Raw genomic sequence first — 17,345 nt, 5'->3', positions numbered from 1 at the left:
CCTAATTGAGTGTTCAGTGTCTGGTACTGACTATGAGCAATTCCTGTTGTTCTATTCAAATCTATACTGGGAAAGCTTGTAGCCTTGGCTTTTATTATGCATCAGAAATGTACCATTTAATTGGACTTGCTGTACAGAAAGTTTTGGTTGCCTTCCTCATAGGGACAATCTGAGTAATTTGCTTTGAGTTTGATTCTTCCAGTATCACCATTTTTTCAACAGAAAATACTGAATTTCTGACTTGAAAAGTTATCAAGAGATTTTAAAAGGATCTTTAAAGAAGTAACTGATGTTGACAAGACAATTTGAACATTTTTTTTTCACCTTGTATATGTGGAAAAAAACAAAACAAACCCCTATAATTTCCATGGAATTCCAGCTTTGAGAATGTCAGTGTGGGTTACAGACTAGCTTAGTTTCATAGATGTAATAGGAAATCTGATGGAGCTTCTGTTCAGTAGTGCTAGCAGAGGCAAAGACAGTTTGGGAAAATATCAGTCTGTCTTGCAGTTACTCTTGAAAAAGCACGTGCACTCCTTTATCTAAAAGATGCAAACAAAAACGCCAATAAATGCATGGTGCATATTGCCCTGGCTGCAGTGTTTCCTTTTTCTCTCTCTGGAATGTGAGAAGCAAAAAGTTTGAGGGGAAAAGAATATTTCATTGTTAAGTTCAGAGTGTGCAAAGATTACTCACAACTACTGTATCTTCTCTTACAGTGTTTAAGGAGCTGCTCTGCAGGATAGGACAGGAGAAGAATGGAATCCCACATATTCCAAAAATTGCAGAAAAGAAAAACAACCGTTACTCTATCCCAGATATGCCTGGAGATGTGGAACAGATGTTTCCCCGTGAAAAAGGAAACAAGAAAATGAAAGCAAACACTGTGTCTGGTGGGAGAAACAGAATCAGGAAAATTTTAGACAAGACCCGTTTCAGCATCTTGCCTCCAAAACTGTTCAGGTTTGTCAGACTCTTTTGCCAAAAAGTAATGGTTCCTGATTAGGCTGTGAATCTTTAATCATAGAATGGTTGGAAAGGAGTTAGGTTGAGAAGGAACTTAAATATCTTAAAATCTATTTCAGCTCCTCCCATGGGTAGGGACACCTTCTACTCTCTCAAGTTGTTCCAAGGCCCATCCAGCCTGGCCTTGGACACTCCCAGGCATGGGGCAGCCACAGCTGCTCTGGGCAGCCTGTGCCAGGGTCTCACCACCCTCACAGGGAGGAATTTCTCCCTAACCTCTACCTAAAACCTACCCTTCTTCATACTCAGGCCATTAAGAGATACCAGTTGCTTAGGATGTCTAGTCATTATGTCCATGTTGCTTACGTTTTTTAAAAAATCATGGCACCTGCCCCAAGAATGCAGAACAAGACCAAAATATCTTTTCTCTCCCCATGAACGCTTTCAAATCTTTTTCCCCATCTTGTTTTGGAAGCCTGTCTACAGCATGTAGTTTTTCTTAGTTTCATTCATGCCAAGGCGAGGAGGAGGAGCTTGGTGCAGGTAACTGAAGCAGCTCTGTTTTGCAGCGACGGCAGCGTGAGCCAGTCTCAGGACGACAGCATCGTGGGGACGCGGCAGTGCCGCCACAGCCTGGCCATCATGCCCATCCCTGGCACCCTTTCCTCCAGCAGCCCTGACCTGCTGCAGCCCACAACCAGCATTCTGGATTTCTCTAACCCTTCAGGTAAGTGGCAGCTTGAGGTTGATTTACAGGGTGGTTAACAAGGCAGCTGGGTCAGGGGGAATATTGTACTGTACTCACATCACTGCTGCTGAGTGCGGTTGCCTGGCATTGTTAGTGATCCTGTGGGCCTGACAGGGATGATACTGAAATGTACTGAAAATCCACACTGCCTGAGCCTCTCTTGCCTACTTTTTTTTTTTTAACAAAGAAATGTATTTTGCCACTTCTGAGAGCCTTTAATTTACTTGGCTCTGGTGGAAGGAGATAATCTTTGTTAGCCCCTTTCTCCTTTGCCATCTCTCCTCAGTGCTTTGACTTGTCCATCCTTCTATCTGCCAGTATATATTCCAGGCAGTATTGTGGGTAGAATAGGACTGCCATGGTAGCAGCACAGTGATTTTCATGTTTTACAAACATGATGTATACTCAACAGTATGTCTAAAATCCTAAAAAATGTTTTGAGCTATGTGGTCTGGGCTTTCATTGCTGTTGCTGTAGGAATCCAGTTTATGGGGCGGCTGCAGGAGGCATTTGTTGCAATATGCAGCTGCCTGTAAACATGTCTGATCAGAATATTTTTTTCCCTTTTTTAAGTGTAAGTTCTGTACATAATGACATATTCTGTGAAGTGTTTTGTGACTGTGACTTATGTTTACATAAACATGTAGATTTCCCATTTAAAAGGGATGTGCACAGATATATCTTATCAGGTGCATAAATATCCATAGCAAAAAAGTTACCTTTTTGCTGCAATTCCAGATTCTTGCTGCCTGCATGAGAGCTACATGTTTTTCAGAAAATTTTAATTTAATACTATACAAGTTACCACTTAATATGAAATGGTGGTAAGTAGTTCATCTTGGATAGAATCACAGAATTATTTGGGTTGGAAAGAACCTTTAATGGTCAAATATTCCAAGCCCCCTGCCATGGGCAGGGACATCTTCAGCTGGCTCACTTAGCTTTACTTTAAGCTTGCTATAACAAATATGCTGCCAGTTTGAATGTCAGAGAAAACCAAATTATTTCTGACAGTGTACACTTGATAAGTTTTGTAAGCATCTCAATCTTGATTTTGTGTTGATACAATGTTTTTCTTTTCCTCCTGTCTGCAGCTGTTGGGTTTTACTGTAAGTATCCTCATGTAAAGCATCCTGCAGACCTTAATATTGCATGGCTTGCCTGTAAATGTAACACTATCAGACATTGCACTGACATAGTTATCACTGTGGGGCATTGGATAGCCCTGTGCTCTGTGATTTTCCTTAAAACAAATCCATAGGTTGCTGTACAGGCACAGTGCTGTGCTGAGGCTGAGACCTGCATTTTATTCCCATTTCTGCCCCCAGCACACTGAATGACTTCTTGGAGGTTCCTCTGCTTCTCTGTGGCATTGCTTTAAAGGGATGAAGTTGCTTATATCTCTTTCATAGAACTGAAGTTTCAGAGAATACTAGTTTTGAGGTTTAGTTTGTTCTTCTGTTGTACTTCATAACTAAAATTCTGTGCATGCCAACTTGAAATGTGCTTTGTATTGTCAGAATGAGCTGAATAATGCATAAAAAATTTAATTTAATAATTTATGTTTGCCTGCTTAAAAGCAAAGACTTGAAGACAGAAATGTGCCTGTAATTTTTTCCCTTATCTGTCAAAAGTTACATTGTCTTGGTTGCATGGGTTTGGGGTTTTTTTGTTTGTTTGTTGGTTTTGGGTTTTTTTTTTACTTTTTTCTCCCCAATTAAATTTCAGTTTTACACCTTCAGTGTGTTCTTGTTTTTAGGTATGTTGATACCAAAGTATAGATGTTTCCCTCTTCTGTTTCTTTATTATCACTTTTATGACAGGCACTTCTCTAATTATTCACTATGTCATTTCCAACCCTTTCACTCTGATATAAAGTACAAATACTTCTCTCTTATATTGTCCCTATTCACATATATATTGAACTTCTCATATTCAGCTACAACCCAGCTTCTGATGAGAATGTTCTGATAATGTTTTAATCATAATCATGAAACTGTTAGAGGAATTAGGTTTCAGTTGGAATTTTTTTAGCCCATGTTTTCTTCCATCTTAAAATTTATTTACAACTGTTGTTGAGCCTTTCTTTTTTCCAGTGGGTGGGACCTTTGGTGCTGGATCATTCCCTGATTGCTTTTTACCTTGATATTCCTTCTACTTGTGCCCATAACACATATAAATCTTGATGCAAGAAAAAGTAACCCCAGGGTCACTACCCCCAAAGATCTTTGTTGCCTCCTTAAGCAGTGGATTGTGATGGAGGAAAATCAGTGTATAGGCAGTGGAGTGTGCAGCATCTGAACCTGTGCTCAGAGAGCTGCTGCTGGCAGTGCCTGAAAGACCTGGGTGCTCTGACAACCAGGATGATTCCCTGGGCTGGTTCCCCTTGGGCTGAGGGACACCTGAGCATCACTGGGGCTCAGGGCAGCTCTCAACCCACAGATTTGGCACTTAAGGACTGGACAAATAGCAGTGAGAGAAGAGAAGGGGAGGGCTGTTTGGGAGGTGTTGCTTTAATGACAGCCCTTCCCTTCTTTCACCGGGGATCTCTAATGCAGCAGTTATGGAATATCTGCCTCTGCTGTGGTTTTGGAGAGCTTCAGACTCTGAAGGCTGAGGGCTCAGCAGCATCCTCCCACCTTCTCAGCTCTGCAGAAATGTTGTGAAGTTTTAGTCTTCAGGGAAGGGAAAACTGGGCTTCCCTGTGCTTAAAATTACGGAGCATTTTGACTCCTGACATTTTTTTTTTTAAATTAGTTTTATTTAGAAAATCAAACTTTCTGTAATAACTAATAGAGCAAATTATTTGCAATCACCAAGCTGTGAATTAAACACATGTTTCTGTAGATATTTATTTCCTGCTGTAGGCTGCCTCAGATTAAGCTGTTCTCTAATGCATTTATAATACATAAAATGTGCTATAAATAAGCACACCAGCCAAAGAATTTACTGCTGGCAGCAGCTAAGTTCCTTCAGGAGAGAGAGTGAGGGTAAAAGCCCATGGCTAGTTCTAGGAGCAATTAAATCTCCTTTCCTCCTCATATCCTCCCACCCCAAGCCCATGCATCCGTGCTTGGTGGCTTCCCATCCCTGGGAAGAGTGCCCTGGCACGTGTGTGAACCTGGCTCTCACAGACACAGGAGAGCCAAAGCAGGAATGATGCTGCCAAAGTTTTTAAGACGTGCTAGGAAGGAGCAGTGCACAGTATAGTTACATACCTGCATCTCTTGTGCTTTGATTGGAGTCATGGGATGGTAGAGTAATGGGGTTTTAAAAGAGCAGAGAGAAGAGTCTTCTTTTTTCCTTACAAAGATAAAGAAAAACCCAGAGTATTTTAAATATTTTTTAAGTCCAGCATGTTTTTTTTTTTCCCAGAAGCTGGTTGTTTTTGTTTCCTGATGATCAAATGGGACAGTAAATCATCAGTAATCATAGAATCACAGAGTGATTTGGCTTGCTATAAGATCATCTAGTTCCACCCCATACCTTCCACTAGACCAAGTGCTCCAAGCCCCATCCAGCCTGGTGTTGAACACCTCCAGGGATGGAGAGTCCACAACCTCTTTGGGCAGGCTGTGCCAGGGCCTCACCCCCTCGGAAGAATTTGTCCCTAACATCCAATTAAACCTGCCCTCCTTCAGCTCAAGCCAGTTCCCCCTTGTTCTATCACATGCCCTTGTAAAATATCCAAGTGTCCTTGTGTCTTTTCAAGGGAAAAGTACATCACACATTAAAGGTGTTGTGCTCTTTTTTTAGATATTCCAGATCAAGTGATCCGAGTCTTCAAAGCAGATCAGCAGAGCTGTTACATCATCATCAGCAAAGACACTACAGCAAAGGAGGTGGTGAGTCATGCTGTCCACGAGTTCAACCTGACAGGAGCCCCTGAGACCTATTCCCTGTGCGAGGTGTCCGTCAGTCCCGAGGGGGTCATCAAGCAGCGCCGCCTCCCGGACCAGTTCTCCAAGCTGGCGGACAGGATTCAGCTCAATGGACGGTGAATATCCCTGGTTTCCGGCATTGAAATGTTGCACATTGGAAAAGACCTCCATGATAATTAATCCCAACATCAGGGAGAGGTGATTTAACTAAAAATAGATGGGTGTCTGTTGGAAGCACAAGCAAGTAATTGCCGGTAACTTACACTTCACTCTCTTCTTTGGATCGCCTTCCTCTTCTGCACCCAAAAATCCCTCCCTGAATTTACAGCGAGCTTGGTTGATGGCAGTTAAATTTAGCAGATCAAGATAATCTATATAGTGCTTTGCACTTAGAGAAAAAGGTTGTATTTGTTTTGATACTTCTCACATGTACTTGAGGATTAAAGAATACAATTAATTCCTTTCTCAGTGTCATGCTGCAATGAACTGATACTAACCTGAGATAAATTCTTCCATTTTTAAGTAAACTGTTCTGAATGTTTCTAAAATATTAAGTGCTTTGGTTTTATCTGATGTCCCGATCCATACCAGAAGAAAGTTTATTAAAATAAAGTATTCTGTAGTTGTCTTTGCTAGGCAACAGAGGGAATTTATGACTAATAAACTTTTGTGTATCTGAAAGTGATTTACCTGGGACCATAGAATGAATTTTCCAGATATATTTTCATTTCCTGAATACTCTGTGCCTCATGCACATATTAGTATGCCACAGTAAATTTATGGAAAAAAACCATGCAAAATTTGTGTGAGAGATGTAGAAATACATTAACAGGAGATGTCTCAGGGCTAGTGTGTTTTTGAAATGCTATTTTTGCTGCTGAATTTACAAATGGAAAAGGTGAGCACTACAGCATATTACAGAGTACAGTGTAAAAATATTAACAAAGAGCTTTTGAAATGTTTGTTTACTTAAGTAATGGTGCTATTTAACATTTACTGAAGTACAAGGTTATGTCGTTCCTTCTTGTCTCTGAAATGCTCACAGTGATTAGTATAGTTCAATGTCTTTGTGTTCACAAACCCTCTGAAGAGCATCTCTAATGTGTTGTTTTTCCTCAATCATTCTCCAGCTATTATCTGAAAAACAACATGGAAACAGAAACCTTGTGCTCAGATGAGGATGCTCAAGAGCTACTCCGAGAGAGCCAGATTTCCCTGCTGCAGCTGAGCACCATCGAGGTGGCCACGCAGCTTTCCATGCGCGACTTTGAGTTGTTCCGCAACATCGAGCCCACGGAGTACATCGACGACCTTTACAAGCTGGACTCCAAAACAGGCAACGCTCACCTGAAACAGTTTGAGGATGTCATAAATCAAGAGACCTTCTGGGTTGCCATGGAAATTTTAGCAGAACCCAACCAGCTCAAAAGAATGAAGATTATTAAGCATTTCATTAAAATTGCTCTCCACTGTCGAGAATGCAAGAACTTCAATTCCATGTTTGCGGTGATAAGGTAAAACACTTCCCATTTCCCAGATCTGATTGGTGCTGTCGCAGGCAGTTCTGGTAATCCAAATGAAAGGAAAGAAATGGGAATAACCTGAGCAGACTACAGCTGGAGCTGGGGGGGTTTTCCAAAGCCAGACTGGTCAGAGGTGGATTGTCACCAGAGCCTCTTCAGTCCTGTTACAGTGCTAGGTGTGACAGTCTCTCTTTCACTGGTACCTCACAGGAAAAGAGAAGATGGGCACAAAGCACTGTGTGATTGATGAACTGCAGAAACCTGCCTGAGCACTGTGTCATTTTCTGTGACTTTGGCACCCAATTTCCCTTCTTTTTGTCAGCCACTGTTACTTTTCCAGGGTGCACCGAGTCGTATATGTGGTGATGAGATTACTTTTTTTCTTCCTTGCATTGTAAGGACTTCCTCAAATCAGTCTTGTTTTGGTTTCATTTTCCTTCTCATTCTTCCCTGTCATCTACTTGCTTCTCTATTTTATTTTTCCCGTCTTCAGTTTCACATTTAAGCTTTCTCTTCTGATTTATACTGAATGCTGGTGCTTTAACAGCATGGGTTCATCATTTCCTGTATTTGCAATTATCTTACACCCAGCCTTCACTGTAGGGAAAAAAAAGACACTGTGATTCATCAGACAAAGATCTGGATTTGTATCCCAGCAGCATTATTGAAAACACCATTTTAAAATATTTTCTTCCATGTCTAACCAGTTCATCAAATGTATTGGCTTGTAGTTAGTCATTAAAGAATTAATGAGTTTCTGTGAAGGGTACTGGACAGTCAGTGAGACTGTGGCTGCTCATTATGTGGGAATACACACATAGATACTGATTTTAATTTTTATATTCTGCTCCCTAATTTTCATGGTTTATTCTAGGTAAGGAAATTACTCTTTTTGCTTCTCATTTAAGTCTAATCAGGCCATGACTAAAGTGGTCTTTTTTCTGGGAAAAAAAAAAAAAAAAGGCAAATAAGTTAGTTTTTGTTTTACTCTTATTTCCAGAAGAATATTTTTTTGTTAGCATATGGCACAGGGGTTTTCTTTCTTGCCTTGTCCTGCACAGCAGTTTGGTGCCATATGTCTCATGAAATAGGAAGATAACCATCTTAATGTAGCGTGGAAAAGAGGAGCTGTGGGCTGGTATATGTTTGATTTTTTCATGTCAGGGAAGGCTTTGTTTGGCATAGCATGGAGAGAAATTTGTCTAAAAAAGTAAACCAAATACAAAATAAATTTTTGAAAAAAAATTAATCTGAGACTAGCAAATTCAGTATTAGTGTGGCTCTGAATTTGCTAAGCAATGCTGCAGCACATCCTTTCCAGTTCTGCAAAGGTGAGGACTTTGCAATTACTGCAGAATTCCTTGAACATAGGTGGTGACAAATTCTGATAGGGAGGGTGGATTTAATTTATTAAATGTTTTTATTTAACAGGGTGTTTTTGCATCCAAATAATTCTGGATATATTTGTCCTTAGTTGGAATGAGGGCACAGTGACAAGTTTTGGCAAATCTGCTGCTTCCAGTTCTGTCAGTTGCTCATTTACAAATGCTCTTGTTTGAAGCTCTGAAGTCAGAGAATCACAGAATGGTTTGGGTTGGAGGAGACCTTAAAGCTAATCTCATTCCAACCCCCTGCCATGGGCTGGGACACCTCCCACTACACCAGGCTGCTCCAAGCCCCAGCCAGCCTGTCCTTGAGCACTTTAGGGATGGAGCATCCACAGCCTCTCTGGGCAGCTTGTGCTGGGGTCTCATCACCCTCAGAAGGAAAAATTTCTTTCTAAAGTCTTGCCACTTCTGCTTGGGATGAGCTCTGCACTGTTCTCATTTTCTGTGCAGTCATTGGTTCACCTCATGCATATTTTACCATTTTTGTTCTTACTGTGGTATATATTTTTACAGGATTCTTAAATAGATGTCAGTCCTGTATTACAGAGATACTATTTTGGCAGTAATTTGAAATTTGTACCTTAAGTAGTCATGGTTTTTACCAGTCCTGTTTAAACAGCATAGGGTTATTGTGATGAACTTGTAGCCTGCTATTCACCCAGCTCCACAGTTGACCTTGGGAAAGCTATTTTTAATCCTAAAAAAAACAACCCCCCAACCCTTCACTTCCTTCTGGAAGGTAACAATTCCACTCACAGCTAATAATGAACCGTTTCTGCCTTGCAGTGGGTTAAATCTTGCACCAGTAGCTCGTCTCAGAGGCACTTGGGAAAAGTTACCCAGCAAGTATGAAAAGCACCTCAGAGACCTTCAAGATCTTTTTGATCCATCTCGAAACATGGCAAAATATCGCAACATCCTCAGCAGCCAGAGCATGCAGCCTCCAATTATCCCACTTTTCCCTGTTGTCAAGAAAGATATCACATTTCTGCATGAAGGTAATGTCAAACAGAGAGAAAATAAATGGAGCATTGAATGTACTTCAGCCTTTTCTTCAGTGCTCATTGTGTCCATGTGTGTCTAATGAAGCTGGCACCAGTAGGCTGCTTTTGAGGGATCCTTTGTAGGAGGGAAATAAAACAGAACTGGGAATGCCTAATGGAAGAGACTGGTTCTAGACAAAAATTAAAAATGCATATTTTCAATATTTTGAAAGCAATGCTGTAATCCTCCTCAGCTGTCCTGAGGTTTAGGGTGGAAGCGTAGGTGAGTGTGCTGTCTGCTAGCTACATTACTTCAAATGTTTTCTCTTAGAAAAAACTAGCTGCTGTAATGTTTCCAGGTTTTCATTCCATGTTGTGGCATGCACACAGTGCTACACCTCCTACTCTTGCTTTCAACATTTTCAAGGGATTTTGTTTAAATATTTCCATCTTATTCCCATAATACAAAGTCCTGTTTACAACTGGTTGAGGTGAACCATTTCCAACTATGCTTAATTCTTGGTTGTGATGGCTCAGAACTATTTGAACTTTTTTCCTATTGTGAATGTTGTTAATGTCAATTCTGTATTTATATTATTTTAATATTATGCAAGTGAATTTGGGCATAATTCACTTATTTCTTTTTTCTCCTACTAATACTTGTTACTTAGAAATGAATTAACAAAAAAATATAGGGCAGTCCAAATGGGTTTGATTCCATCAGTGTTTTGAGAGAGCATCCTGTTTTCTTGCTGCTTTGATTAAAAAAATTTTGTTGATTAGGGGATAGGAAAGAGAGAAGGGTAACAAGGGAAGAACTAGAAGCACAGTGGCTGTTCAGAAATATTTATTACTCTTTTTTTTCCTTATGTGTGTGTGTCATTTATGCAGGCAATGATTCTAAAGTGGATGGCCTGGTAAATTTTGAGAAGCTGCGGATGATCGCCAAGGAAATCCGCCAAGTTGTCCGGATGACCTCTGCAAACATGGATCCAGCTGTGATGTTCAGACAAAGGTGTGCAAAGGGAGGGGCAGCAGCACTGAAGGGGTCTCACTGTGGGGGGATCTGGGTCTCTGTGTGCATCAGCACGTTGGTGTTTCATTGTGTACATCATCATTGACATCTACCATCAAACCACACAGCCTTTATCAAATTATGGCAAAACAGTTGATGCTTCCCAGACCTGCATTGAATGACTAATAAACCAATTTATTGCCTTTAGAAAGCACAGAAGAATAAGTTCTAATTTTAATGATACATATTTCTGCCAAATAAAATGCTAGTGTCAGTAGAGTTTTGAGAGAGGTATAATATTACAGGGTACAATATTTAGATATGAGAGAGAGATAAAAAGCAGCTCAATCACTGATGTATAGATCTGAAATGCTGTTTCAAAACAAAACCCCACTGATAACATATTAAATTCAAACTAAATATTTTTTATTTGTTCTAAGCACAGCTTGTTCCACCTACATAATGTTTGATATGTGCAGGCTTCAGCAGGTGGAGGGTGTTTTCTTGGCTTATTTTTCTTATTTTTTTCTTTTTATCCTGATGCATAATATCACCAGGCTTGGTGTTAACAAAGTGCAGAATAAAAACAACATAACTCCTAATCTGCTGCTGATTAGCTCCAGATATTATTTAGTGGAAATGAATTATTTCCTGCATCTGTTTTCTCCCCACTGGCTGAACTGAGAGCATCAGTGGCTCTGATGTTGTGTCCATACAGGGTCCTGACCCTGCAGGTGTCTATGGGATGGGTGGTGGCCTCTCTCCTTGCACTGTCTGCCTCAAACTGATGGGCCAGACAAGCCCCCTCAGGGAGTTGGGTCATGGCTGAGCAGCCACATGGCTCTGACTTCAGAAAATGGCAAAATTCCCTCCTGAGCTGCCCATGCCTGTGTGCACCCCAGCAGAGCAGAGCTCTCTGAGCACCCTGGATGGAGCAGTGCAGGTAGGAGACACAGGGCACAGTTTTTGGGTGAAGTGTGCTTCATGCACCCAAAATTACAGTCTCCTGTGCTGCTGTGATTCTCTCTGATGTGTGAGTTCAGTTACATCTGTGCAGTGGAAGAAATAGGGCATGCAAGGATAGGGAGCCTCTATGGGAGCACAGAGATTTGGTTCCCTGTGGTATTCCAGTGGTCAGGATTCACAGAGGATCCTCAGTTCTGTCTGGTTTTTGTTTGCAAGGCTGGCTGTCAGGAAAGCTGTTCTTTTTTTCCAAGCATTTAAAGGCAGCCTGGACTGGGCTCTGAGCAGCCTGGTCTGGTGGAAGATGTATATTGGAATGTCAGGGGATGAGCTTTGGGGTCCCTCCCAAACTGTTCTGTGATTCTAAAAACGGCCCAGTCTGAGCCAAAAATAACAGATCCTTGTTAATGTTACTTCGTTTCACAGTGGAGATTCACTTTTATACAGTTGGATAGAAATTAGCAAGATTTCATTTTTAGTATAAAATTACAAAGTCAGTTACTGAGAAATTGTGGTTGCTTTTCAGAAACGTTGGCATTCACAGCTGAAATTAGTCTATAAATAACCTCCCTGATGGCCCATGCACTTCCTAAGACCTCATGAAGTCTAATCATTAAATAAATTTAATAGTAAATAGTTACCTTTAGTATGTTTTTCAGAATTTCAGAGCACATTTTAATGACTGCAATTTAAATTACACACACTGCCCTAAAGTTCTTAGGCATCCAATATTAGAGATAGTACCATAGATTAAAAGAAAATAATTCCATGTTTTCATGTAATTTATATTAATTTTCATTGTTGCTCATGTTTGATCTCTCCGTTTGTGTTATGAAGCATCAAATAAATGCTTTTGAAGATAAAAAATCAACAAGAAAAGTCTGTATTAGTGGTAACATGAGACTTGCTTACAAGTTCATTACAAGTTACTGAGAGCATCTAGACTTTCAAGGTGTATTTGGCAACTGGCTTGTTTTCCAGACAACAGTCAAGAGAAAACAATACAATAAACTTGAATATTGATAGTGATGATTTCTCATACACTTTCAACAGGCAAAAAATAAATTATTTTTATCCCATTTTCTGCAATATGAATGAGTTGCACTCCGTCAAATTTGAATTTGACTTACAGGAAAATAAATTAATGCAAGTTTGAATTTTTCAATTCATAGGTTAAACAAAAAACTGATAGATATCAAAGTATTTGTCAGGTCTTGCCCCTGCATTTCATGAAAACATTGTGTTATTGTTTGAGAAGAATTTGGCTGTATAGAGATTTTTCTTTTCTGTTCTTTCCTGTCTACATCTTTCTTCCTGACTCTCAACTGTTTTATTTTTTTCCTGTGCTTTTCTGTTCAAATACATGCTTCAATGTATATGGCTCTTGCTTACAGGAAGAAGAGGTGGAGAAGTTTGGGGTAAGTGTAGAGCTGAATGCAACTAAGATAAATAAAGATTATGCAACTCTTAACATACTGCATCCTCCTCGTTAGTGCATGCATCTGAAATACAGCATGCATTTTATTAACCCTGCAATACATGTTTTTTTGAAAACAGGAGTGAGAGGTTACAGCCAACATTTTACTGCAGCTATAAGAATTCTGAGTTGCTTTTGTGTAGTAAATTAGTTGTTTGAGTTTTGGCTTTGTGCATTAAAAAACCTTGCTGTGCAGTTATATTGGAAGGCAAACTATTGAGGGAAGTAAATGAAATAAGTAACTTGCCTTTTAATGTGTTACTGGAAAGATGAAGCCATTCTGTATTTTCAACTATAAAGACACTTTGAATTGTGGTAATGATGTAGTAATTTCCTCCCTGAGGTTTATCTTCAGACAACCTTCAAAGTATTTATTTTTAGCATATGTTTAAAATGTATCTCACATTTCCTGCACCACAATCCTCATTGATCCTCCTGGGAGTATTGGTTGTGTGAGGTCTGGATCACAGAATGGCTAAAGATGAGAGTTCTGATGTTGGCCAGGGAAATTCCTGCCTGGCTCAGAGCAGTGATTTTAAGACTGACATTGTAGCCATATTTTATGTGTTGTGTGTTACCTGTGTGCCTTTGCATAGCAGTGATGGGGACAGTGCCAGGACCTGGGCTGGTCATACTGGGCTCAGCAGGTTTGGAGACTGGTCCCTGGTGCTGGTGTGGATGCCCTTGGCTGGCAGCATTTGGTGTTCAGTAATCAACTGCTCACAAGGCAGCTCATGGGGAGAAATAGCCAGGACCCATGGAGCCACTGTAATTTCTTACCTCTGGAATTACTGTGAACAAAAGGGAACAAGGAAAAATAATTGTTAAATAGAATAAAATTGCCTTAAAAAGTAAAATCCAGACTTGGAAAAAAAAGTCAGCGTGTACATAAACAACAAAATATTTCTATCATTTAAAATAAGCATAATTTTCTGATCATTGTAGAATAGCTTTGTCCTTATCCATCAAGAGACATGAGTGTCCCCTTGGTTTGAATAGCTGTGAACACTCCATCATGCTTTTTGCTGCTCCTTGTCTCCAATAACATTACTTTTTTATTTAATTAAGCTATAAATTGCTGAGAGCTTTTAAGCTTCTATTTTCTCTCAGAATGATTTATTTAACATGTCTGAAAATATTGCAGTCAGCTGTTTTCCAGCATTTATTTTCTAAGCTCAGTTTACTTGATTCCTTGGATTTTCTCTAACAACATGTTTCATTCTGACTCCTTTGGCCATTATGGCTCTTCTGTGCCTGATGTTGTTTATTCTGCCACTTGTGATTCTGTAAACACACAAGATCTTGATAAATGTCTTCATGTAGCTTTAAAAATTTTCATCTGAATTTTTTAAAATCCCCACACAAACCCAGCTTTGAACAACTGACATTTTCCATTAGAATTTACATGTGACTTATACTGTGATCTCCATTTATTTAAAAATGCATCAGAACTGGTGTGGCTGTAGGACTTTTGGCAGTAGAAACAGGTGACTGTGTTTAAACCATACCCTATGTTCAGATGTTGTTTGGTCACTTTTCCAGTGTGAATTGGAGTGACTGTCAGGGAGAGTAACTCGTGTTCTTTAACAGTTACAGTATTATTTATTTTTGCTTCACTTACTGATAGATTTGAGAGTTCAAAACTAGGAGTATTGAGGATCATCCTCTTTCATAGATGCAAGCCTGGGTGTATGTTTATCATCACTGCATTCCTCACCTTTCTTGGGATACATTTTTTAATGAGCTGCTCTTCTGTGAATGTTTTTAGTTAATTGAAGAAAGAAGTGTGTAATCAAATCCACTTTGTACATTTAACATAATTTGCCCCTTGTTTAACCTTTATGAGTAGCTCAGTTTTCTAAAAGGATTGCAGTGGTCGCTCACTTCTGTGCTCAGCTGAGTGCTGGAAGTTTCTGTGTAAGCCTGATGCACACAGTGGGTGCCCAGCTCCTTAAACCAACAGAGTTACCAAGTTTGTCCACTATTAGAATCTACAGTTGAATTCACAGAGCTGATAAGGTTGGAAAAGACCTCTGAGATCATGAAATCCCACCATGAACCCAACACCACCACCAAGTTGACCACTAAACCATGTCCTCAAGTGCCTTAAACATGTGTTTCTTGAACACTTCCAGGGATGGTGACCCCACCACTGCCCTGGGCAGGCTGTTCCAGGTTTTGACAATCCTTTCCATGAAGAAGTTTTTCCTAATGTCCAATTTAAACCTCTCCTGGCACAACTTGCAGCCATTTCTTCTCGTCAGCTGCGGGTCCTGCAGCACAAGCCTGGGGTTCATCAGTGGAGCTGAATGAGTTCCACACACAACACTGCCCCTTGTTCTTCTCAACTCCACATCTCCATAGGCAGTCCTGCTCTAGGCTCAAATCCCTGCTCTCAGTTTACCCAAATACATTAAGACAAGTGTTTTAATGCTGTTCATCCTTTTTAACTCATTTGCATCAGCATGCACTAGCCCTAACTGAAGATTATTGATATTAATCTGCTTTGGCCTATGCTGCTGTAGCTCTTTGCTGCTGTTGAGAACTGAACCTTGAGCGCTCTGATCTTTTCTCTCGTAGGTCTCTGAGCCAGGGCAGCATGAACTCCAACATGCTGGACGTGCAGGGAGGGGCTCACAAGAAGCGCGCGCGCCGCAGCTCGCTCCTCAACGCCAAGAAGCTCTACGAGGATGCCCAGATGGCCAGGAAGGTGAAGCAGTACCTGTCCAACCTCAGCGTGGAGACAGATGAAGAGAAGATCCAGATATTGTCACTTCAGTGTGAGCCTGCATACAGCACTTGTAAGTAGAGTGAGCTAGAACAGCAGCATGATCGATAGCATTTATAAAAAAGGGTGTTCTTCTCTAAAAATACTGTTAAACTTTTCTTCCAAGGAGAGAATACTGTAGGAAGGGTTGTTTTGTCAGTTCATGTGTGTTCATGTTTTGGTTGAGCTCAAAAATTTCTTTGATGTTTTTTATTTTGACCTTTGGTTCCTAAAGCTGTGTGTCTTCCCATCAGTCTGGCAGGAAATCCAATAGCACATCAACCCTGCTGTCCTTGCACAGAGCTAGGAAGGATAAAAGTAGTCTTTACCATATGAACAGCAAGAAATGAAAAGAGACAAAATCAATATAGAAACTGCAATGGATTACACCTTAGAATAAATGAAGATTGTTGAGAAGGAGAAGTTAGGTCAATATTGACTGATGAGTTTGGCATGGCTTGACAGTCACAAATTGAGGACTACAGCAGGATAGCTCTCATAATTTGAGCTCTTGTCAAACGAACTGTTGTCTGACCTGCTGTCTTACACAGTTCAGTAAATTCTTATTTAGAAATGAGAAGTTATAATTGTGTTTTATTTAGATATTCTAGCAGTTTTCACTTTCTTGAAACACAGATTTGTTTCAAAATAGATGAGTAACAACCATGCTAAATAAAATTATGTTTCCTGCTTGTCTTTTGTCCAAATATAGCATTTTAAGGCTTTTTTTGTCTTCAAATACTGTTTTATCTCTGATGAGGTAAGTTCAAAGCATGACTAGGAGATGGCATCTTGAAGATAAAATTTTAAGTCCTTGCCATTACAGTATTAGGAATGCAAATCCTCATTATTCCCTAAGATGCTGTCTTATGCAAATTTTCTTTTAGCATTTACTTTTAAGTAGCACTGAAGCAGGAAACCTGGAAATGGCCACATTTAAATCCCTTTTAAAAAACATTAAATCCTTCATGTTTGAACTCTTTCTAGATGATCTCTGTGCTATCATAGGTACCAGGTTCAAGAGAAGAACATAATTGTTACCAGATTTTTTTTTTTATTTGTTTAAAAAAAAATTAAAATCTTGTATGCACGATGCTAGCCATAGATATTTGAAAGTAAAAATAGGGAATATATACCAACTGTTCTATTCATGTAGTTAGGCAAATCAAGTCCATATTTTCTTAAACATCAGAAAGGAAAATGAAGTTTAAGTGGATATACAAATAAATATGTAGTAGACTGGCATATTTTTAAAAGTAACATTTTTAAAAACTGGGGAAGAAGCCCTAAGCCCCAAAACCCACAGATAGTAGATCTAGTTGAGATTATCATTGTTACAGAGCTGGGAGAAAGAATAGAGCAGTGATGTGTGGCATGAGGGAGCTGCCAGCCCCTCGTGGTTTAAATCTGGTGCGGTGAGAGCCCTGACCTGTCCAGGGGTGTCTCTCCCCACTTGGTTGGGTTTCCCACACTCAGGGGTTCAGCTCCCCCATTTCTTACCTCACTAATAAGTTTCTGCCCTTGCTTGTGGTAGGAATGAGCAGCAGTGACACTGCAATCCAGAGTTTTCCAAGAGAATTTAAGGAGAAATCCGACGAGGAGCAGTCTGTGAATTGCTGTATGATTAAAGCAGA

At 40.0% G+C, this 17,345-nt stretch overlaps 1 protein-coding gene across 7 annotated transcripts in view; it reads left to right on the top strand.

Annotated features, from left to right (window-relative positions):
- RAPGEF6 (Rap guanine nucleotide exchange factor 6) overlaps window positions 1-17,345 on the top strand; it is a 122,575-nt gene that overhangs the window by 87,976 nt on the left and 17,254 nt on the right. For 5 of the 7 annotated variants that reach the window (XM_058034976.1, XM_058034973.1, XM_058034975.1 and 2 more), the window contains 8 exons: window positions 720-963; window positions 1,536-1,693; window positions 5,471-5,711; window positions 6,726-7,109; window positions 9,293-9,504; window positions 10,381-10,504; window positions 12,862-12,885; window positions 15,525-15,745. In XM_058034976.1, the coding sequence (XP_057890959.1) occupies window positions 720-963; window positions 1,536-1,693; window positions 5,471-5,711; window positions 6,726-7,109; window positions 9,293-9,504; window positions 10,381-10,504; window positions 12,862-12,885; window positions 15,525-15,745 (1,608 nt within the window). The remainder of the gene's footprint in view (window positions 1-719; window positions 964-1,535; window positions 1,694-5,470; window positions 5,712-6,725; window positions 7,110-9,292; window positions 9,505-10,380; window positions 10,505-12,861; window positions 12,886-15,524; window positions 15,746-17,345) is intronic. The other 2 variants (XM_058034974.1, XM_058034971.1) reach the window with 1 other exon arrangement.

The sequence above is a fragment of the Melospiza georgiana genome, chromosome 15 (assembly GCF_028018845.1).
Source record: "Melospiza georgiana isolate bMelGeo1 chromosome 15, bMelGeo1.pri, whole genome shotgun sequence".
NCBI classification, from domain to species: Eukaryota; Metazoa; Chordata; class Aves; order Passeriformes; family Passerellidae; genus Melospiza; species Melospiza georgiana.
This window is presented reverse-complemented; position numbering and strand designations above follow the sequence as displayed.